This window comes from Chlorocebus sabaeus, chromosome 6 (genome assembly GCF_047675955.1).
Source record: "Chlorocebus sabaeus isolate Y175 chromosome 6, mChlSab1.0.hap1, whole genome shotgun sequence".
Classification (NCBI taxonomy): domain Eukaryota; kingdom Metazoa; phylum Chordata; class Mammalia; order Primates; family Cercopithecidae; genus Chlorocebus; species Chlorocebus sabaeus.
In genome coordinates this window covers 51,476,218-51,499,400 of record NC_132909.1, presented here as the reverse complement: position 1 = coordinate 51,499,400, position 23,183 = coordinate 51,476,218, and the positions used below count along the sequence as shown (strand labels likewise).

At 53.4% G+C, this 23,183-nt stretch overlaps 1 protein-coding gene across 9 annotated transcripts in view; it reads right to left on the bottom strand.

Moving 5' to 3' along the window:
• The window catches only part of KANK2 (KN motif and ankyrin repeat domains 2), a 37,073-nt gene extending 14,142 nt beyond the window's left edge, over positions 1–22,931 (bottom strand). Inside the window, exons 1-6 of one of the 9 annotated variants that reach the window (XM_037992454.2) lie at positions 22,772–22,931; positions 20,629–20,900; positions 19,562–19,677; positions 18,026–19,237; positions 2,187–2,354; positions 1,980–2,082 (exon numbers count right to left, since the gene is read on the bottom strand). In XM_037992454.2, coding sequence (XP_037848382.1) covers positions 1,980–2,082; positions 2,187–2,354; positions 18,026–19,237; positions 19,562–19,598 — 1,520 coding nt within the window. In that variant the 5' untranslated portion in view covers positions 19,599–19,677; positions 20,629–20,900; positions 22,772–22,931. Of the gene's footprint in view, positions 1–1,979; positions 2,083–2,186; positions 2,379–18,025; positions 19,238–19,561; positions 19,678–20,628; positions 20,962–22,549; positions 22,676–22,771 lie in introns of those variants that run through there. The other 8 variants (XM_037992447.2, XM_007995271.3, XM_037992451.2 and 5 more) reach the window with 8 other exon arrangements.
• Positions 22,932–23,183: the final 252 nt, after the last annotated feature.

Here is a 23,183-nt window from a genome sequence, read left to right as displayed (position 1 = left end):
TAAACATTAGCAGTGATTGTGATCATGCTTGGGGGGAGGGGCACTGCTTTTCACCTGCTGCCCTTTGACACTTCTAGCATACCCACCCTCTTTTTTTTTTGAGACAGAGTCTTGCTCTGTTGCCCAGGCTGGAGTGCAGTGGCGCTTACTGCAACCTCCACCTCCTGGGTTCAAGCAATTCTCCTGCCTCAGCCTCCTGGGTAGCTGGGATTACAGGCGCCTGCCATCACGCATGGCTAATTTTTGTACTTTTTTTTTTTTTTTTTTTTGAGACAGAGTCTCGCTCTGTCACCCAGGCTGGAGTGCAGTGGCCGGATCTCAGCTCACTGCAAGCTCCGCCTCCCGGGTTCCCGTCATTCTCCTGCCTCAGCCTCCCGAGTAGCTGGGACTACAGGGCCCGCCACCTCGCCCAGCTAGTTTTTTGTATTTTTTAGTAGAGACGGGGTTTCACCGTGTTAGCCAGGATGGTCTCGATCTCCTGACCTTGTGATCCGCCCGCCTCGGCCTCCCAAAGTGCTGGGATTACAGGCTTGAGCCACCGCGCCCGGCCATTTTTGTACTTTTAGTAGAGACAGAGTTTCACTATTTGGCCAGCCTGGTCTCAAACTCCTGAATGCAAGTGATCTGCCCACCTCGGCCTCCCAAAGTGTTGGGATTACAGGTGTGAGCCACTGGGCCCAGCCATATCCCCAGCCTTTTTAAGATAGGGTCTGACTTTTGTCCAGGTTGGACTGTAGTGGTGTGATCTTGGCTCACTGAAACCTCTGCCTCCTGGGTTCAAGCGATTTTTCTGCCTGAGCCTCCCAAATAGCTGGGACTACAGGTTCGCACCACTGTGCTCAGCTAATTTCTGTATTCTTTTAGTAGAGACAGGGTTTCGCCATGTTGGCCAGGCTGATTTCGAACTCCTGAGCTCAGGCGATCCACCTGCCTCAGCATCCCAAAATGCTGGGATTAAAGGTGTGAGCCGTTGCGCACAGCCGCCTCTAGCCTTTTTTTTTTTTGGAGACGGAGTCTCGCTCGCTCTGCCGCCCAGGCTGGAGTGCAATGGTGCAATCTCGGTTCACTGCAACCTCTGTCTCCTGGGTTCAAGCGATTCTCCTGCCTCAGCCTCCCAAGTAGCTGAGACTATAGGCACCCACCACACCCAGCTATTTTTTGTATTTTTAACAGAGATGGAATTTCACCATGTTGACCAGGCTGGTCTCAAACTCCTGAACTCAAGTGATCCACACGCCTTAGCTTCCCAAAGTGCTGGGATGACAGATGTGAGCCACTGTGCCCGGTCACTTCTAACCCTATTGAACACAGGTGATTCAGACCTCCTGTTCCACTGCAAATAGGGCTGTCTCGTGTTTCTTGCTGGCTCTGGGCAAAACCTAATCAAGCTTCTAGGCTCGGCATTCAAGGCCCCAAACCAACCATCACTCCCTGCGCCTCCCACTTCTCGTGTCACTCCGCTTTCCTGCCTCTGAGCCTTTACCCACGCTATGCCCCTGCCAGGAGAGCCCTCCCCACGCCCTCTCTTCGCCTTGCTAGCTCCTACTTCTCCCGAAGCAGCTGCGTCTCCTCCTTCTGGGACTCCCCTAAGGCCACCTGTGTCTTTCCTGAGGCCCGGTACCACCTGAGTGTTCCCCATCATGGCTCCAACCACCCATCGGTGCCCAGCTCCCCACTGGACCAGGAGCTCTATGAGGGCAGGAAGCGGAGTCCGGCACCTTCTGTGGGGTAGAGCTGTGCAGTGGTTACACCTTGAGTTCTTGAGCCAGGGCACCTGGGGCTGACTCCTGGGTCACAGTGAGCTCCAGCAACGCGCTCAGCCTCCCCGTGCCTCAGTTTCCTCATCTCTGTATTGTGGTTTGATTAAACGAATTAACCAAAGCAAGGGGTTTGGAATGAGGAAATTAGGAAGCTCTCGTGCATGGATGAATGGAGGAGGGGCAGGAAGTGTGGGGTAAGGGGGAGTCTTCTCCTCTCACCCGCCGTTGACCCCCACGAACTGGAGGCTCCTCCGGTGGGCCGTGGGGTCTGCAACCCCCTCTTTCCGTTTCATGATAGATCGCACGCCTGCTGGGGGTCCGCCTGGAGGGGAGAACAGAGGAGGTGTTGTGAGACTCTTCAGGGCCAGACTCCGAGACGGTGCCATCTGGGTGCCCCGTCCCTCTTGGCGGCCACCCACCACTTACCGGCGCCCCCGGCCTCCTGGGTCTCTCGGGAGGCTGCTTCCTTGGTGGGCTCCCTGTGGGTGGTGTCCTGGGCAGGCTCTCGGCCTGTGGTCTTCTCAGGCTGTGTAAGGGAGGCTACCTTGGACCCCGGGGGTGACGAGGACGATTCGGCAGGAACTTGTGGAAGGCCTAGAGGGACAGGAAATGAGGTGTCTGCTCTTGGTCATAAAAGCCAAACCACCACAGTCTGATAGCTCCTGCCCTGCGGGTCATACACCCTGGGCCAGGAGCTGCAGCAGGGCTGATTTTTGTGTTACCACATCCAGTCTTCCTTGCCCTCGAAGGGAAGTCGGATTATTATAGATGAGGAAACTGAGGCGCAGAGCTGCCAAGATCACCCCTTAAGCAGGTGGCAGAATGCAGTTCCAACCTGTTTGGTGCCTGCCCAGCAGCTAGTCAGGGACAAGTGACAACCCTGTGGTCCTATATCCCTGGCTCGAGCCTGAGTGATCTCTAAAAATAAGGTTCGGCCAGGCACAGTGGCTCACGCCTGTAATCCCAGCACTTTGGGAGGCCAAGGCAGGCGGATCACCTGAGATCAGAAGTTAGAGACCAACCTGGCTAACATGGTGAAACCCTGTCTCTACTTTAGCCGGGCGTGGTGGTGCACGCCTGTCATTCTAGCTACTCAGGAGGCTGAAGAAGAATTGCTTGAACCTGGGAGGCGGAGGTTGCAGTGAGCAGAGATCATGCCATTGCACTCCAGCCTGGGCAACACAGCAAGACCCTGCCTCTTAAAAAAAACAAAAATAAAAATAAATCAGATAAAAACACGTCTTTGCTGCCGGGCACAGTGGCTCACGCCTATAATCCCAGCACCCTGGGAGGCTGAGGCGGGCAGATCACAAGGTCAGGAGTTCAAGACCAGCCTGGCCAACATGGTGAAACCCCATCTCTACTAAAAATACAAAAAATAGCTGGGCATGGTGGGGTGGGGATAACTGTAATCCCAGCTACTAGGGAGGCTGAGGCAGGAGAATTGCTTGAACCAGGGAGGCGGAGGTTGCAGTGAGCCGAGATCACACCACTGCACTCCAGCCTGGGTGACAGAGCAAGACTTTGTCTTGAAAATAAAAAAATAAAAATAAAAATAAAACACATCCTGACTAAAAAAATGAAACGAAACAAAAGACAACAAAAAACACCCACCCAGGTTGGTCTGAGGACAAAGGTGACTTCCTGGACGCTGAGGTCCTGGACTGCCCGCCAACAGCGTGGAATAAAAGTCCAATTTCCTTTTTGTGTAGCCACCAATGTCTTGGAATCCACTCAGGTCCCCCCAGGCTGCTTTTTAAGACAGGGTTTCACTCCCTTCACCCAAGCTTGAATGCAGTGATGCGATCTCGGCTCACTGTAACCTGTGCCTCCGGAGTTCAAGTGATTCTCCTGCCTCAGCCCCCGAGTGGCAGGCAGTAAAGACACATGCCACTGTGTCTGGCTTATTTTCTGTAATTTTTGTAGAGATGGGGTTTCACTGTGTTGCCCAGGCTGGTCTTGAACTCCTGAGCTCAAGTGATCTGCCTTCCAAAGTGCTGGGATTACAGGCTGAGCAGCATCGCCCAGCCCATGCGTGCCTTCTGTGTCAGCATTTCCTCGGGGCTTCCCCTTCCTGTCCCCCGGGGCGCCAACTCTGAAGACCAATTAATCTGAATTCCCTTTAATGGATAAAAAGGTTGTTGGTTTTTTTTTTTTTTTTCTTTGTGACAGGGTCTTGTTATATTATCCAGGCTGCTCCTGAACTCCGAGCTCAAGGGATCCTCCCACCTCAGCCTCTTGCATAGCTGGGATTATAAGCGTTAGCCACTATGCCCAGCCTTAAATTTGTTTTGCCATATACAGTGACTTCATGAGGCCCACAGGCAACATTAAACTTTAGTACAAAACGGTGACCAAATGCTGGACACGGGCAAAGAGTAACATAGACAGGGCTGGTTGCATGAGACACTCGGTCATCAGCACGGCCAACAGCATCCCCAGACCAGGGTGTGGCCAGCTCAGACCACAGAAAACATAAAAACCATGCCAGAGCCAGGGCTTGAACTCATGAGTGGGGAACCGAGCAAGAGCAAACGCCAGTTGCTATGTCAGTCTCTTGATTTTTCTTTTTAAACTTGGCAATAAATTCACATGAAATAAACAAACATACTGCGTGGCCAGGAGACGGATTCACAATATCAGTCTCTACCCGAAGTGCAGGGCGCCTAACTTGAAATCCTGGGAGAGGCCGGGCGCGGTAGCTCACGCTTGTAATCCCAGCACTTTGGGAGGCTGAGGTGGGTGGATCACTTGAAGTCAGGAGTTAAGAGACCAGCGTGGCCAACATGGCAAAACCCCATCTCTACTAAAAATACAAAAATTAGCTGGGCATGGTGGTGGACATTTGTAATCCCAGCTACTTGGGAGGCTGAGGCAGGAGAATCGCTTGAACCTGGGAGGCGGAGGTTGCAGTGAGCCGAGATCATGCCACTGTACTCCAGCCTGGGGGATAGAGCGGGACTCTGTCTCCAAAAAAAAAAAAAAAATCCTGGGAGAGCCAAAAAATGAGGTGGAGCAATGTTATGCTAAGTGAAAGAAGCCAGATGCAAAAGGGACAAAAACATTGCATGATTCCATTCACAGAAGGTCCCTAGAGTTGCCAAGATTTATTATTATTATATTATTATTTGATAGTCTTGCTCCATTGTCCAGGCTGGACTGCAGTGGCACAATCTCGGTTCATTGCAACCTCTGCCTCCTGGGTTCAAGTGATTCTCCTGCCTCAGCCTCCTGAATAGTTGGGACTACAGGTGCCCATCACCATGCCTGGCTGATTTTTGTGTTTTTACTAGAGACAGTGTTTCACCATGTTGGCCAGGGTGATCTCGAACTCCTGACCTCAAGTGATCCATCTGCCTCAGACTCTAAAAGTGGTGGGGTTACAGGTGTGAACCACTGCGCCTGGCCCTAGAGTTGTCAGATTTAAACAGACAGAAAATAGAACGGTGGCTGCCAGGGGCTGGGGGAAGGAGAATGGGAGTGAGTGTTTAATGGGGACAGAGAGTTTCAGTTTGGAAAGATAAGAAAGTTCTAAAGATAGATGGTGGTGATGGTTGTGCAACAGTGTGAATGGGCTGGACATGGTGGTTCACACCTATAATCCCAGGACTTTGGGAGGCTGAGGGGGGAGGATCACTTGAGCCCAGGAGTGTGAGACCAGTTTGGGCAACGTAGGGAGATCCTGTCCCTAACAAACACAAGAAAAATCACACACAAACAAACGATGCAAATGTACTTAATGCCATTGAATTATACACTCAAAAATGGATAAGACGGTTAAATTTTTTTTTTTTTTTGGACAGAGTCTTGCTTTGTCGTCCAGGCTGGAGTGCAGTGATGCAATCTCGACTCACTGCAACCCCTGCCTCCCGGATTCAAGCAATTCTTCTGCCTCGGCCTCATGAGTAGCTGGGATTACAGGCGTGTGCCACCACGCCCAGCTAATTTGTATTTTTAGTAGAGACGGGGTTTCGCCACGTTGGCCAGGTTGGTCTCGAACTCCTGACCTTAAATGATCCGCCCGCCTCAGCCTCCCAAAGTGCTGGGATTACAGGCGTCAGCCACCACGCCCGGCCAGATGGTAAATTTTATGTTTTATCTATGTTACCACAATATTTTAAATGGTGAAAAAATTGGAGAGGCTGAGGCAGGAGGATTGCTTGAGGCCAGGAGTTTAAGACCAGCCTGGGCAAGAGAGCAAGACTCTATCTCTACAATTAAAAAATTAGCCAGGTGTGGTGGAGTGTGCCTATAGTCCTAACTACTTGGGACTATACTTGGCTGAGATGAGAGCATTGCTTGAGCCCGGGAGTTTGAAGTTACACTGAGCTATGACAGCACGCTGTACTCTAGCCTGGGTGACGGAGTGAGACCCTATGTTTTTTTTTTTTTTTTTTTTTGAGACGGAGTTTTGCTCTCGTTGCCCAGGCTGGAGTGCAATGGCGTGATCTCAGCTCACTGCAACCTCCACCTCCCAGGTTCAAGCGATTCTCCTGCCTCAGCCTTCCCAAGTAGCTGGGATTATGGGCATGTGCCACCAAGCCCGGCTAATTTTGTATTTTTAGTAGAGATGGGGTTTCTCCATGTGGGTCAGGCTGGTCTCAAACTCCTGACCTCAGGTGATCCACCCACCTCAGCCTCCCAAAGTGCTGGGATTACAGGCGTGAGCCACTGCGCCCAGCCTAGACCCTATATTTTTTGGGTTTTTTTTTGTTTTTTTTTTTGAGACAGTCTCGCTGTGTCGCCCAGGCTGGGGTGCAGTGGCGTGATCTCGGCTCACTGCAAGCTCCGCCTCCTGGGTTCACGCCATTCTCCTGCCTCAGCCTCCGAGTAGCTGGGACTACAGGCGCCCGCCACCACGTCTGGCTAGTTTTTTGTATTTTTAGTAGAGATGGGGTTTCACCATGTTAGCCAGGGATGGTTTCGATCTCCTGACCTCGTGATCCACCCGCCTCGGCCTCCCAAAGTGCTGGGATTACAGGCTTGAGCCACCGCACCCGGCCGACCCTATATTAAAAAAAAAAAAAAAAAGCCAGGCGCAGTGGCTCATGACTGTAATTCCAGGACTTTGGGAGGCTGAGGCAGGCAGACCACAAGGTTAGGAGATTGAGAACATCGTGGCTAACATGGTTAAACCCCATCTCTACTAAAAATATAAAAAATTAGCCAGGTGTGGTGGCACGCACCTGTAGTCCCAGGTACTTCGGAGGCTGGGGCAGGAGAATCGCTTGAACCCAGGAGGCAGAGATTGCATTGAGCCGAAATTATGACACTGAACTCCAGCCTGGGTGACAGAGTGAGACTCTGTCTCAAAAAAAAAAAAAAGTGAAAAAAATAAAAACAAACAAACTAGAGCAGAACCAAAGCCCATTCTGCCCCAACAGAAAAGTAGGCAGTGACTTCAAAACCTGGGATGGCTCCTTCCAGTCTAAGGAATTCAAGGTTAGACACAGAATGCTAAAATAACAACAACAAGTAATAATAAAATTGATCATACTTCTTATTGTTATCCCACTGGGGAATGGGGCCAACTGATACTAAAATTCACACAAAAGAACTAAAGTCCATTGATGAGCTAAGACAATCCTACAGAAAAAGAGCAAAGATGGAGTCGCTGGTCTGTGAGAGAGTTAAACATATTTCAAAGTCACAACCACGAGAACAGAAGGGCATTTTTGCATTAACAAATGGACCAATGGGAGAGAGAAGACAGCCCAGCACAGGCTCCAATTTCTGGGCACTGAGGTTAGACAGAGGGGGTTTCCACAAGCCAGTGGGAGACGGTGGATTCTGTGGTGTGGTTTTGGGAGAAGCAGCTTACTTTACATGAGAAGAGCCAAGCTGGATCCCTGTCTCACACCGTACACAAGAAAGAAATTGTGAAGAATTAAGATGAAAGTACAACTACAAAGCTAAAAGGAAATAATGTAGCAGAGTATCAGGGACTCAGGAAGGGGAAAGATTCATTCATTCATTCATTCAGTGACAGGATCTCACTCTATTGTCCAGGCTGGAGTGCAGCGGCATGATCACAGCTCACTCCAGCTTTGAACTCCTGGGCTCAAGTGATCCTCCTACTCCAGCCTCCCGAGTAGCTGGGACTACAGGCATGCACCACCATACTTGATTAATTTTTTGTTTTTTTGAGACAGAGTCTTGCATTGTCACCCCAGGCTGGAGTGGAGTGGGGCCATCTCAGCTCACTGCAACCTCCGCCTCCCGGGTTCAAGCAATTCTCCTGCCTCAGCCTCCCGAGTAGTAGCAGGTGTCCACCACCATGCCCAGCTAAATTTTTTGTATTTTTAGTAGAGATGGAGTTTCACTATGTTGGCCAGGTTGGTCTCGAACTCCTGACCTCGTGATCTGCCCACTGTGGCCTCCCAAAGTGCTGGGATTACAGGCATGAGCCACTGTGCCCGGCCAATTTTTATATTTTTTGTAGAGAAGGCGGCCTTACTATGTTGCCTAGGCTGGCCCTGAACTCCTGGACTCAAAGCAATTTTCCCACCAAAGTGCTGAGATTACAGGTGCTGAGTCAATGTGGCCCGTTAAGATTCTTTTAAAAATTTCTCCAGGCCGGGCTCGGTGGCTCACGCCTGTAACTCCAACACTTTGGGAGGCCAAGACAGGCGGATCATGAGGTCAGGAGATCGAGACCATCCTGGCTAACATAGTGAAACCCCATCTCCACTAAAAATACAAAAAATTAGCCGGGAGTGGTGGCGGGTGCCTGTAGTCCCAGCTACTCGGGAGGCTGAGGCAGGAGAACGGCATGAACCTGGGAGGCGGAGCTTACGGTGAGCCAAGATCACACCACTGCACTTCAGCCTGGGGGACAGAGCGAGACTCCGTCTCAAAAAAAAAAAAATTCCTCCAAGCACAATAATGGTTTCAATTATATTCAAAACGAAGACCTCCGGCCAGGCGCGGTGGCTCACGCCTGTAATCCCAGCACTTTGGGAGGCCAAGGTGGTCGGATCACTTGAGGTCAGGAGTTTGAGATCAGCCTGGCCAACATGGTGAAACCCAGTCTCTACTGATAATACAAAAGTTAGCCGGGTATGGCGGCAGGCACCTGTAATCCTAGCTACTTGGGAGGATGAGGCAGAATTGCTTGAACCAGGGAGGTGGAGGTGGCAGTGAGCTGAGATCGTGCCACGGCACTCCAGCCTGGATGATAGAGCAAGACTCCGTCTCAAAAACAAAAACAAAAACAAAAATGAAGACCTCTAAGATCCTCATGGGTGCGGTAGGGGAGTGCCGGAGATTGGCACAGGCAAAAGTTGGCAAGGGATAATCTTCTAGAACAGGGTCAACAAACTTTCTGGGGAGGGCTAGATAGCAAACATTTTTGGTTACGTCAAACACAAGGACTTGGTTGCAACTGCTCAACTGTGGCATAGTTCTAATACAAAACCAGCCACAGACAGTATGTAAATGCTTCCGCGTGGCTGTATCCAATAAGTGTGAATTTCACATTATCTTGTTCATGTCAAGAAATATTATTTTTTTTGAGACAGGGCGAGACTCTGTCTATTTTTTTTTTTAATGTGAAAAATATCCATAAATAAACTAGAGCAGCACCCAAAGCCCATTCTGCCCCAACAGAGAAGCAGGCAGTGACTTCAGGCACCTTTTTTTTTTTTTTTGAGACGAAGCCTCACTCTTGTTGCCCAGGCTAGAGTGCAATGGCGTGATCTCAGCTCACTGCAACCTCCACCTCCCGAGTTCAAGCCATTCTCTTGCCTCAGCCTTCCAAGTAGCTGGGATGACAGGCACCCGCCATCATGCCCGGCTAATTTTTGTATTGTTGTAGAGACAAGTTTCACCATGTTGGCCAGGGTGGTCTCCACCTCCTGACCTCAGGTGAGCCACCATGCCCAGTCTACTTCAGGCAACTTCTGTTGCCCAGGCTGGAGTCCAATCATAGCTTACTGCAGCCTCAAAATCCTGCACTTGCTGGGCATGGTGGCTCATGCCTGTAATCCCAGCACTTTGGGAGGCCGAGGCGGGTAGATCGCTTGAGCCCAGGAGTTTGAAACCAGGCTGGGCAACATGGTGGAACCCCATCTCCACAACAACAAAATTCCTGGGCTCAAGGAATCCTTCTGCCTCACCCTCCCGAGTAGCTGGGCCTACAGCTGCAGGCCACCATGCCAAACTAATTTTTTTACTTTTTTGTAGAGACGGGGCATCACTATATTGCCCAGGCTGGTCTCAAACTCCTGGCCTAAAGCGATTCTTCAGCCTCGGCCTCCCAAAGTGCTGGGATTACAGGCATGAGCCACTGTACTTGGCCCAAAATATACTTTTTTTTTTTTTTTTTTTTTTTTTTGAGATGGAGTCTCGCTCTGTCACCCGGGCTGGAGTGCAGTGGCCAGATCTCAGCTCACTGCAAGCTCCGCCTCCCGGGTTCACGCCATTCTCCTGCCTCAGCCTCCCGAGTAGCTGGGACTACAGGCGCCCACCACCTCGCCCGGCTAGTTTTTGTATTTTTTAGTAGAGACGGGGTTTCACTGTGTTAGCCAGGATGGTCTCGATCTCCTGACCTCATGATCCGCCCGTCTCGGCCTCCCAAAGTGCTGGGATTACAGGCTTGAGCCACCGTGCCCGGCCCCAAAATATACTTTTTAAATCATTCAACCATTTAAAAAAAAAAAAACGTAAAAATCATTCTTAGCTGTGGGTTGCAGAAAAACAGGTTTCGGGCCGTATCTGGCCCACAGGCCGTAGTTTGCCAGTTTTGACTCTGGAAGATACCAGGAACTTCTAAAAACTGCTCAGAGAAAAAATGGAGAAAGGCTACAAGTAATTGACTTACAGAAGAACCTTATTAGGCACACACAGAGAAGCCGTATCTCTCACTGCCTATCAGAGCTATGCCAATGAAAACAATAAGGAGGGCTGAATTCGGAGGCTCGCATCTCTAATCCCAGGACGTCGGGAGGCTGAGATGGATCACTTCAGCCCTGGAATTCGAGACCAACCTGAGCAACAGAGCAAGACCCCATCTCTACAAAAAATTACCTGAATGTGGTGGCACATGCCTTTAGTCCTAGCTACTCGGGAGGCTGAGGTAGAAGGATCACGTGAGCCCGAGAGGTTGAGGCTGCAGTGAACTGTGACTGTGCCACTGCACTCCAGCCTGGGTGACACAATGAGACCCTGTCTCAAAAAACAAAACAATGAGGAGATACCATTATGTAGCAGCTATCAGATGGATAAAAAAAATTAGAAAGATAGGGCCGGGCGTGGTAGCTCACACCTGTAATCCCAGCACTTTGGGAGGCCGAGGTGGGCGGATCACCTGAGGTTGCGGATCACCTGAGGTTGGGAGTTTGAGACCAGTCTGGCCAACATGGTGAAACCCCGTCTCTACTAAAAATACAAAAATCAGCCAGGCGTGGTGGCGGGCACCTGTAATCCTAGCTACTGGAGATGCTGAAGCACAAGAATCGCTTGAACCTGGGAGGTAGAGGTTGCAGTGAGCCAAGATCGCGCCACTGCACTCCAGTCTGGGCAACAGGGCAAGACTCCGTCTCAAAAAAGAAAAAGAAAAAGAAAGAAAGAAGAGGCCAGGCGCAGTGGCTCATGCCTGTTAATTCCAGCACTTTGGGAGGCCAAGGCAGGCAGATCAACTGAGGTCGGGAGTTCGAGACCAGCCTGACCAACATGAAGAAACCCCGTCTCTACTAAAAATACAAAATTAGCTGGGCGTGGTGGCGCATGCCTGTAATCCCAGATACTCAGGAGGCTGAGGCAGGAGAATCGCTTGAACCCGGGAGATGGAGGCTGCAGTGAGCGAGATCGCGCCATCGCACTCCAGCCTGGGCAGCAAGAGTAAAAACTCTGTCTCAAAAAAAAAGGAAGAAAAATTAGAAAGACAGATAAGGCCGTATGTTGGTGAGGATATGAGAAAATGGACACCTTGAACCGGAGCACGGTGTTAGGAATGCAGACAGGGAGAGCCTTTTTTGGAAAGGATCAGACAGGACTTGAAGTTGCAAATCCTCTAGGAATGGGCAGTCCCACAGGAGGGGATGTGTGACGATGACTCCAGCATTGTTTGTGGTGGCCGGAAATTAGAAGTAACCAGATACCCACTGTGGGGGGATTAGAGAAGAGGGTAGGTGGGTGCAGTGGCTCACGCCTGTAATCCCAGAACTTTGGAAGGCCAAGGCGGGCAGATCATGAAGTCAGGAGTTCGAGACCAGCCCGGCCAACGTGGTGAAAACCCCGTCTCTACTAAAAATATAAAAATTAGCCAGGCATGGTGATGCATGTCTATAATCCCAGCTACTTGGGAGGCTGAGGCAGGATAATTGCTTGAACCTGGGAGGCGGAGGTTGCAGTGAGCAGAGATCACGCCACTGCACTCCACCCTGGGCGACAGAGCGAGATTCCGTCTCAAAAAAAAAAAAAAAAAAAAAAGGAAGAAAAAAAGAAAATAAAAAGTGACAAACTAGATTTACAAACATCAGTGTGGAGAGTTCAAAAATAGCGTAAGGAGAGGAAAAAATAAGAAACAGAAAGAGACTTGTTTTTCTGAAGCACACCACCATTTAAGGAAATGAAACACGAACGAGGCACAAATGTCTAAATAAGTTTCTGGAAGGTGGATTGTAAGGAATGGTATTAGATGGGGTGGGGGTGGCACTGATGGTGGAGAGTGGAGGGTGGCTTCAGCCTGTGGGTGCTGTTTTCACATTTTTAAATGGATGGGAAAGAAGAATTTAATTTGGGACTCATGAAAAGTATGTGAAATAGAAATTTCAGGGTCTGTAAATAAAGTTTTATTGGAATGCGGCCATGTTCGTTCATTTCCATATTGTCTATGGCTGCTTTTGCAACTGCAAAATGAAGGCACTGAAGCACCAAACTCAAAAACGTATACATTAAATATGTGCATTTTGGGGGCATATTTTTTTTTTTTTTTTTTTTTTTTTTTTTTGAGACGGAGTCTCGCTCTGTGCCCCAGGCTGGAGTGCAGTGGCGCGATCTTGGCTCACTGCAAGCTCCGCCCCCCCGGGTTCACGCCATTCTCCTGCCTCAGCCTCCCGAGTAACTGGGACTACAGGCGCCCGCCACCTCGCCCGGCTAATTTTCTTGTATTTTTAGTAGAGACGGGGTTTCACCGTGTTAGCCAGGATGGTCTCAATCTCCTGACCTTGTGATCCGCCCGTCTCGGCCTCCCAAAGTGCTGGGATTACAGGCTTGAGCCACCACGCCCGGCCTTGGGGGCATATTAAGTATACGTCAGTAAAACCAGAAAAAGTTGGGCATAGTGGCACACGCCTGTAATCCCAGTTCCTCAGGAGGCTGACGTGGAAGGATCACTTCAGTCCCCGAGTTTGAAGCCAGCCTAGGCAACATAGTGAGACTTCATCTCAACAAAAAGGATAAAAGGAATAAAAATAAAGTGGGGAGGAAAAAAGAACTGAGGCAGAGTTGAATCAGTGCAATAGAGACTGTATGGCCCGCCAAAGTGAAAATATTGACTGACCTTTAGCATTGAAGGGTGAAGGTGGAGGTTGAAGGTGAAAAAATAATAATACAGGCCGGGCGCGGTGGCTCAAGCCTGTAATCCCAGCACTTTGGGAGGCCGAGACGGGCGGATCACGAGGTCAGGAGATCGAGACCATCCTGGCTAACACTGTGAAACCCCGTCTCTACTAAAAAATACAAAAAATTAGCCGGGCGTGGTGGCGGGTGCCTGTAGTCCCAGCTACTCGGGAGGCTGAGGCAGGAGAATGGCGTGAACCCGGGAGGCGGAGCTTGCAGTGAGCCGAGATTGCGCCACTGCACTCCAGCCTGGGTGACAGCGAGACTCCGTGTCAAAAAAAAAAAAAAAAAAAAAAAATAATAATAATAATAATAATACAAGAGAAGTGGTCTGTGCAGGCTAACGTGGATGCTTGTCAGGAGCTAAGGAATGAGATGAACTCAGTTTTGGACTCCTGCAGGCCAAAATACAATTTTTTTTTTTTTTTTTTTTTTGAGATGGAGTCTCAGTCTCACTCTGTCACCCAGGCTGGAGTGCAGCGATGCGATCTCAGTTCACTGCAATTTCCACCTCCCCGGTTCAGGCAATCCTCCTTTCTCAGCTTCCCAAGTAGCTGGGATTACAGGTGTGTGCCACCACGCCTGGCTGATTTTTGTATTTTTAGTAGAGATGAGGTTTCGCCATGTTGCCCAGGCTGGTCTTGAGCTCCTGACCTCAGGTGATCTGCCCACCTTGGACTCCCAAAGTGCGGGGATTATAGGCGTGAGCCACCACACCGGGCCCAAAATAAGTTTGTTTGTTTGTTTTTAATTTAGGCTGGGTGCAGTAGCTCATTCCAGTTTGTTCAACCCCTTGATAAGTCCGAGCCTCTGCTTATCTCAGGGCCTTTGTCCCTGCTGTGCTCCTCCCTGGACCATTATTTTTTCCACCTCTTTTGGTGACTTCTTTCCTTTCACGTCTTTGTTCAAAGAGGCTCCTTGGAGGCCGGGTGTGGTGGCTCACGCCTGTAATCCCAGCACTCTGGGAGGCCGAGGCCGGCAGATCACGAGCTCAGGAGTTCGAGACCGGCCTGGCTAACATAGTGAAACTCCATCTCTACTAAGTACACAAAAATTAGCTGGGTGTGGTGGCGGGTGCCTGTAATCCCAGCTCCTTGGGAGGCGTGGACAAGGAGAATCTTTTGAACCCAAGAAGTGCAGTGGTTGGTCACAACTCACCGTAGCCTCGTCCCACTGGCCTCAAGCAATCCTCCTGCCTTGGCCCCCCAAAGCTCTAGGATTATAGGCATAAGCCATTGTGCCCAGCAAATTGACATATTAAAGCCTCACATTATTCCAGTGATACTGTGCCGTCAGGACCCCCAATTTGTAAATGAGGAAACTGAGGCACAGAGAGATTAAATCATGCTCAAAGGCCGAGTCAGTTGGATCACCTGAGGTCAAGCGTTTGAGACCAGCTTGACCAACATGGTGAAACCCCATCTCTACTAAAAATACAAAAATTAGTCAGTTATGGTGGTGCCTGCCTGTAATCCCAGCTACTCGGGAGGCTGAGGTTGCAGTGAGCCGAGATTGCATCACTGCACTCCAGCCTGGGCGACAGAGCAAGACTCCGTCAAAAAAAAAAAAAAAAGAAGATATAGAAATGAATTAAGACATTCCAGCTCAGCCCAAGCAAGGCAGAGATTGGGGCTGCCTGCAGCAACAGGGAATAAAATGAGACTCCAGGAAGAACTTTCAAGGTAGCAGCTTGCATGCAAAGAAGGTGGACATCGCTATGTCTGTTCGTCCTGCAGGCAGAAGGCCTCCCAGCTGCTCTGGGAGGCACGTCTGGAATGGTGGTTGCCTCTCAGAGATTCCGAGGCTGAGCCAGGCGGGGCCTCTGGCAGGGGGCCAGAACCTCAGGGTTGAGTGTTTGGGATAGACATAGAACAGGCGGGTGGTGTCCAGAGCTGGCCAGGAACAACACGGACCGGCAAGAAAACACAGCTGGGTCCGTGTCCTCCAGCCTGTGCCCTCTGGTCTGTCGGTAGGGGCTCTGGCCACCTGACATTCGAGGCTAGGATGAGAACTTGGGCCCTACCTTCGAGCTCTGCGGCAGATTCAAGCTGTCCTGGGTTTATTTATTTTTACTTTTTTTCTTTTTCTGTTTTTTGAGATGGAGTCTCGCTGTCATCCAGGCTGGAGTGCAGTGGCGCGATGTTGGCTCACTGCAACCTCCGCCTCCTAGGTTCAAGCAATTCTCCTCCCTTAACCTCCTGAGTAGCTAGGACTACAGGCGTGTGCCACCATGCCCAGCTTATTTTTGTATTTTTAGTAGTGACGGGGTTTCACTATATTGGCCAGGCTGGTCTTGAACCCCTGAGCTCAGGTGATCCACCCACCTCAGCCTCCCAAAGTGCTAGGATTATAGGCTTGATGTCCTGGGTTTAGATACTGGCTCAGTTGAGCCACTTCCTGGCTGTGTGACACAGGACAAATGAATCTCCTCCTTAAGCCTCAGTTTCCCCAGGTATAAACAGGGTTGAGCAGAACATTATCAGCAGAAGCAGCAACCAGAACTTAACCGTGTGCATGAACTCATAAATTCTCCACCTCTCTAAGACGGAGAGCATTATCATGCCACTTCACAGATAGGGATGTTTAGGGCTAGAGAAGTGATGTTGCTTACCCAGTATCACACCGCATGAGTTTGAACCCACCTGGCAGAGCCTCCCCGACCATGTTTCAAGAAGAACAGCTGTCATTATCATTATCATTATTATTATTTTTGAGACACAGTTTCACTCGGTTGCCCAGGCTGGAGTGCAGTGGCATGATCTCAGCTCACTGCAACCTCCGGCTCCCAGGTTCAAGTGATTCTTGTGCTTCAGTCTCTGAAGTAGCTGGGATTACAGGCACCTGCCAACATGCCCGGCTAATTTTTGTATTTTTAGTAGAGACAGGGTTTCACCATGTTGGCCAGGGTGGTCTTGAACTCCTGGCCTCAAGTGATCTGCCTGCCTCTGCCTCCCAAAGTGCTGGGATTACAGGCATGAGCCACCGTGCCTGGCCAGCTGTCATTATTATTATTAATTATTTTGAGATACAGTTGCACTCTGTTGCCCAGGCTGGAGGGCAGTGGTGTGATCTTGGCTCACTGCAACCTCCGCCTTCGGGTTCAAGCGATTCTCCTGCCTCAGCCTCCGGAGTAGCAGGGACTACAGGTGCGTGCCACCACGCCTGGCTGATTTTTGTTATTTTTAGTAGAGACAGGGTTTCACTGGGTTGGCCAGGCTGGTCTTGAACTCCTGGCCTCAAGCCATCCGCCTGCCTCGGCCTCCCAAAGTGTGGGATTACAGGCATGAGCCATCGCGCCCGGCTCAGCTGTCATTATTATGAATCATTTGGGTGGCTTCTCCCAGGGACCTCAGGACAACCCGGCAGCTGACATTCTGCACAGCCGGCATCCCCTTTCCTGGCATCAGGACTCAGTACTTCCTCTGGGAAGCACCCCCTTCCTCCCTCAAAGGCCACAGGGCTTGGGTGGGGCTCCCCTACCCGCAGTGTCCATGGCTAGGCAGACAGGGACACTGCACTGTGATTGGCTCAGCAATGGGCACATGACCCAGGCCAGCCAATGAGGGCCCCCTCTGGGATTTTTACTGGTGCTCTTTGGACTAAGGAGCTCCCTCTGCACTAAACAGAACAGACAGATGCCTGGAGCAGTGAGGTCACCTTCCCTTGCCTGCCTGAAAGAGAAGCTCCCAGGGTAAACAAAAAAATTAAGACATTCCTGATTCCATCAGGAATCAAGTTAGATTCCTGATGATACCTGAGCACTGAGGCCAGCGTGGTGGCTCATGCTTGTAATCCCTGCACTCTGGGAGGCCAAGACAGGAGGATCACTTGAGCCCAGAAGTTTGAGACCAGCCTGGGCAACATAATGAGGCTTTGTCTCTACAAAAAATTTAAAAAAATTAACAAGGCACTCGTTAATTTTCTTCCACCAGACACATCACTCCAACTCTTAGAGAGTCTCTGTCTTGTCATCCACAAAAGGGGAGGAATTGTGCAGCCAACCTCAGGGCTGTAGCAACCATGCAGAGAAATTAGGTGACTGCCACTTTGTCAGTATCCAGAAAGCGGGAGGTATTTGGGGGAAAGTTCCCCAAGGCTGTTGGTTTACCAGGCAGAAATCCTCCCTGTTTATTCAGTAAGTGGCAGGAATCAATCTTGGACCAGTTTAAGCAGTGAAAAGGAAATGTGTTGTTATGTAACTGATGACAGCTTCAGGCATGGCTGGATCCAGGTGCACAAATATCTTGTTGTTGTTGTTATTAAGAGATAGAGTCTCGCTCTGTTGCCCAAGCCAGAGTGCAGTGGTGCAATCACAGCTCATTGCAGCCTTGACTCCTAGGTTCAGGTAATCCTCCCGCCTTAGCCTCCCAAGTAGCTGGGTCTACAGGCACTGCAACCTCTGCTTCCCTGGTTCAAGCGATTCTCCTGCCTCAGCCTCCTGAGTAGCTGAGGTTTCAGGTGCGTGCCACCACACCTGGCTAATTTTTGTATTTTTAGTAGAGATGAGGTTTCACCATGTTGGCCAGGCTGGTCTTGAACTCCTGACCTCAAGAGGCCTGCCTTGGCCTCCCAAAGTGCTGGGATTACAGGCATGTGCCACAGCACCCCGCCTGGATCCTGGCATTCTGAGGGTCCAGGATGAGCCATGGGAAGAAAGAGGGCCCCCCCACCCCCAGCCATTCTCCCCGCCTGAGACCGCTTACCTGCTGTTCCATCACAGCTGCGCTCTGTGATGCTAATCTTCTTCACCATATGGACGTTGCTGGTAGCCGCGGCAGGCACTGGGCACATCGTCTCCACCACCTCCTGGCTGCGGAACACAGGTGGGCTCTCAGGCCCACCAGGCATTGCCAGGGCCCTCAGCCCCGCCCCATAAGGCTCCAGGCTCTGGGCCCGCTGTGCAGGGGTGCCAGCGGCTGTGCTGGCCACCACCTCCACCTCCCGTGGCCCTTCTACCACCCGGACGGTATCCACGCGAACTGGGCTGTCTGGCGGTGGCCAGGCCTGGGGCTGGGGGTCGGCCTGTCGGGCCTGAGCTGCCTGCAGCTCCTGCAGTGCCTTCTTGAGCTGGGTCTCCAGCACAGCGACCTTGGCAGTGAGGGCAGCCTCCCCATCAGGCATGCCCAAGTCCCGTTCTCGGACCCAGGTGCCCACACTCCGGGTCTCAAGTGCCACTGGATCCTCTGGGGGATCGGGGAGGTCCAGGCAGAGCTCGCTGCGGCCCCGGCCCGCTGTGGGGTGGCCTAGGAACTTCTGGCTCTTAAGTTGCACTGTGAGCTGCCGCTTTTCCTCCTGGAGCACTGAGAGCTTCACCTGGAGCACGGGGATCAGCTTCACCTGCTCCTCCAGCTGCCGTAGCTTCCGCAGGGCACCCGCCATCTGCTCTCGCACGTGGGCCAGGTGCCCGGCACTGGGAGGCACCGGCGTGGACAGTCCCGAACTCCGTGGCGTCGGGGGTGGCAACCCCACACCCACCAGGGAGGCCGTCGAGCCAGCCGCACTGGGGGTCAGGGAGCCCAGGCCGGCGGGTGTGGCCGCCTGGTCCTCGAGACGGCGACGGGCGTCCAGCAGTGTGCGCTCCACCCGCGGATTGAAGCCACCGCGGGTCTCCAGAGCACCATACTGAGGATAGAAGCCACGGCCGCAGTAGGAATAGGCTGAGTGGCGGCTGTCCCCACTGGCATTGGAGCACAGCGACTCAGTGGACGTCCACCAGGAGCCAGGGCCACGGGGCAGCGAGCTCAGGCGGGGGCGGCGCTGCATCGCCACGCGTCGCAGCGTGTGGCCCTTCTCGATGTCGTCCACGTACTTGAGGAAGTCCAGGTCCAGGCGATAGCCATAGGGGGTCTCCACAGAGTAGGGTGGGTCGGGGTCCTTGGCAGGGAAGGCAGGCGGGGAGGCCGGGCCAGGGGTCCCTGGGGGTGGGAGAAACACCAGGACCTTTGAATCCTCTTGTCCCCATACTCAGGGTGAAGACTGATGCCTGGGGAGAGTTGGGGTTTATTTGCCCAAGAGATGGGAGCCCATCTGGTACTCAACCGCGTCTGCTCTCAGACCCTCCCAGCGCAGGGCTGTGCCTCCGCATCAGACACCCGGAGCAGGACTCTGCCTCCTCCCTCAGACCTCTAATCGTTGGGCTGCGTCCCACCCTCAAAGTCCCCAGGGCAGAGTCCCCGGCCCCTCAGGCCTCCAGAACTGAAGCTCCCCAGGGCAGGGCCCTCTTCCCTGAGTCCCCTGACCTGGGAAGGGGGCAGGCACGTGCAGGACCTGGGCCATCTTCTTGTCTGCAGATGCTCCTTGGAAGTCACTTGAGGGACTGCGAGTCAGCCTGCCTGCAGCACTGACTGAGGCTTACCTGGGGAAAGGGAACCATGGCACCGGGAGTTAGGAGTCTGTAGGGGGAGGGAAGGAGATGGGGCCAGTCCCCACCACTTCTGGCTCACCCAACCCCCCACCCAGGTCTGGGACCCACTCATAGACGCACACCCGGCCTGGCTGCGGAAGGGCTCCCCCCGCACCGCAGGTCTGGAACAAAGAAACCAAACCTCACTGCCTGCATGAACATCTGTCCAGCCCCTGGACAGGCTCCAGCTGTTCCCACAGCCCGGCCTCCACATAGCTCTGGGGCTGGGGGGCCCCAAGCCCAACAGGCCCCACCCTTCCTGCATCCCCTCCCCTCAGCCCAGGCCTGGAGCTGGCCACAGGGAAGGATGGGGGTTGAGGCACTAAGGGGTTGGGGAAGATGGGAACCTCATCTTCCTGCAAGGATCTGAGGAGACAGAGATGGAAGGGAACAAAGAGAAGCAAAGCATGGTGAAGGGGACCCCCAGTGACCCCAAAGCTGACAGCTGGGTCAGGCCTGGACTAGGTAGGGGGGAAGGGGTAGGGAAAGTTGGGGAGGCAGCTAGGAGTGAAGCCTTTCCCCTTTATGGAAACAATTTTCTCTAAAAATAAACAGTTTCACTGCCGGGCTCCACAGAACTTCCTGCCCGCCTAGTATGCGTCCCGGCTTAGGGGCACACTAGGGATAGAGGGCCGGGTGGAGGCCCAGGAAGTCCTGGGGGTGGAGGGGAGGAAGTAAGACGGGGCGCCTGGAGGCTGCAAAAGGGAGGGACAATCAGAGCCTCTCACTAAACCCCCCTCAGCCCTGGAGGCTGGCCAGGGCTCTTTTGTCCCCAGTATAACCCGTCTGAACTTGGCCGGTCCTTTCTGTTATCTGACCTCCAGTCATCATGCTGCAGAGGCCCCAGCCCATCCCACCATCAGTGAATCCTTTCTGGCCTTTGAGTGCGGGGGCAGCAGGTACCTTGGGAGGATGGGCCAGGTAGGGCACCTGCTGGGCATGAAGGCAGGGCTGGGGCTCCGGGGCACCTGAGCTTGTCCTCGTTCTCCCGTCCTGTCTTGCTTTGTCTCTCTCCAAGTCTCTCTGTGTCTCTCCAGGTCTCTGTCTCTCTGTGTCTCTCTCCACGTCTCTGTCTCTCTGTGTCTCTCTCCACGTCTCTGTCCTTCTACGTCTCTCTCCGTGTCTTTCTCTCTGTCTTTCCACGTTTCTGTCTTCGCTTCTCTGTCTTTCAACACCTGGAACACATGGTCACCAATTGCAGGAAATTTGGTTTTCCATTTGCCTGGAGACTCGCCCCTGAGCAACAGGAAGTTGATTGAAAATATTTTCTCACCACCAAAGAGAGATGGAGATACAGGCAGCAAGCGGGATTACAGCAGGATTGGAATAGTCAGGGGGAGAGGGGGGCAGGGGAGTGAGGGTGCTGCCAGGCAAATAGTATAGTAACAGTAGTAATAACACCAACTTATTTTTTTTTTTCTTCCTGAGACGGAGTTTTGCTCTTGTTGCCCAGGCTGGAGTGCAATGGCATGATATTGGCTCACCGCAACCTCCGGCTCCCAGGTTCAAGCGATTCTCCTGCCTCAGCCTCCTGAGTAGCTGGGATTACAGGCATGTGCCAACATATCTGGCTAATTTTGTATTTTTGGTAGAGATGGGGTTTCTCCATGTTGGTCAGGCTGATCTCGAACTCCTGACCTCAGATGACCCGCCCACCTCGGCCTCCCAAGGTGCTGGGATTACAGGCATGAGCCACTGCACCCAGCCTAACATCAACTCTTTTAATTGTCATGACAATTCCATGAGATGGGCAGTTATCCCGTTTCACAGACAGGGAATGCAGAGGGCACAGAAAGGTACAGTGGCTTGCCTAGGATCCTTGGGGCCACGGGGAAGTAGCTGGGCCTGAACGTGAACCTAAGGCTGGTGGATCCCGCCAATGCCCGCCAAGTCACCACCCCCAGACTCCACACCAGATATCTCTACCCGTTTCCCAGATATGAAGACTGAGGTCTGAGGGTCCTCAGTCATCTGACCGCCCTGGATCAGGACCAGCGACTCCCGAGTAAGGGGAAGAAAAAGGAGATGAGGGGGTGTGGTGGGGGAGATGGATGTCTGTGGCTGAAACCCTTCTCTCGCTATGGGACCCCTGGGGAGTGGGGAAGGGGTGACAGGATAAGACACAGATGGAGAGACTGGAGCCTACAAGAGGGGACAGGTAGGGAGTGCAGGGAAGGGGCACGGGTCTCCCCAACCCACCACCCAAGACCGGCCTGCACATCTTGGAGGCGGCGGGGGCGCGGGGGGTCTTCTCGCCCTAAACTCGGGGTGGGGGGGCGGCGAGAAGGACCCCGCCCCGTGCAGGGAGGGGGCGGGGCCTGTGGATCCCCGGCTAATGGCAAACAGCTGCCGCTCCCCACGCCGGCCCAGCCGCCAAGCCCAGGCCCAGCCCGGCCGGACGCCCGGCCGCCTTCCCGCCGCCTGGGGCATGGCCGCGGAGGAGGGTGAGGGGGGACAGTGCGGGGAGGGGGCAGAGCCGGGCGGGGAGCAGAGGCAGAAAGGGGGACACAGACAGGGGAGAGGGGGCAGAGGGGAGCCAGGACAGGGGAGACGGGCAGGGCACGAGGAATAGATGGAGGTACTGGGAGGAATCGATGGGGGTATGGGGTCATAGACGGGGAGGGAGCAGGGACGCGGGGACAGAGACAGTCCAAGTCTGGAAAGTTTGGGCATAGAAGGTGGAGTTGGAGGCAGCGGCTCGTTGAGACCAGCGAAGTCGTGTCCCGGGGTTGGAGGCGGGGGGTAGGGTAGTAGGTGGGGGGGCGGTGCACACTCGATCCCCGAACCGGACTTGAACCCCTACCCAGCCCCGGGTCCCACTCGCCTTGCGCGCTCCGGCCGCTGCCTTCCCTGCGTCCCGCCGCCCGAGCGTCCTCGCGCGCGCCGCCGCCTGGGCGCCCGGCCCTCGGAGGTGGCTCCGCCCGCACTACGCCCCCTCCTGCTGGCCCCGCCCCTCCAGTCGGCCCCGCCCCCTCCCGCCGCCCGGGCGCCCAGGCCGCGGTGGGGGGTGGGGATGCAGAGACGCTAGTTGGAGACTGGATCTCACCTGGACAGCAGGTGTGTGTGTGCGCGCCGGGGTGTCCGGCCTCGTCCTTCCTCCCTCCCTAAGTCCCCAAAGCAGGGTCCCCCCCCGCCGGCCTCCCCCCACCGCCGGCTGTCCCTGGGCCGCTGCGGGGGGCGGAACGGCTCGGCGGCGTGAGGGGGTGGAGCTGGCCGGGGCCCAGCTAGGGGAGGGCGCGCGGGGGGGGCGCGGCGGCGGGAGGTCACCCCTCCCCCAGGCGGCCCAGGGCTGGACGCGGCCCAGCGCAAGCCTGGCACACGGTGGCGTGACCGCCGCGCGAGAGGGGAGGCTGCACAGGTCTGGGCGCCGGAGCCAGCCAGACCTGGACTCCCATCCCAGACCCACCAAACTTGCTGCTCCGTGCCTCAGTTTGCCCATCTGTAAAATGGAGATGATC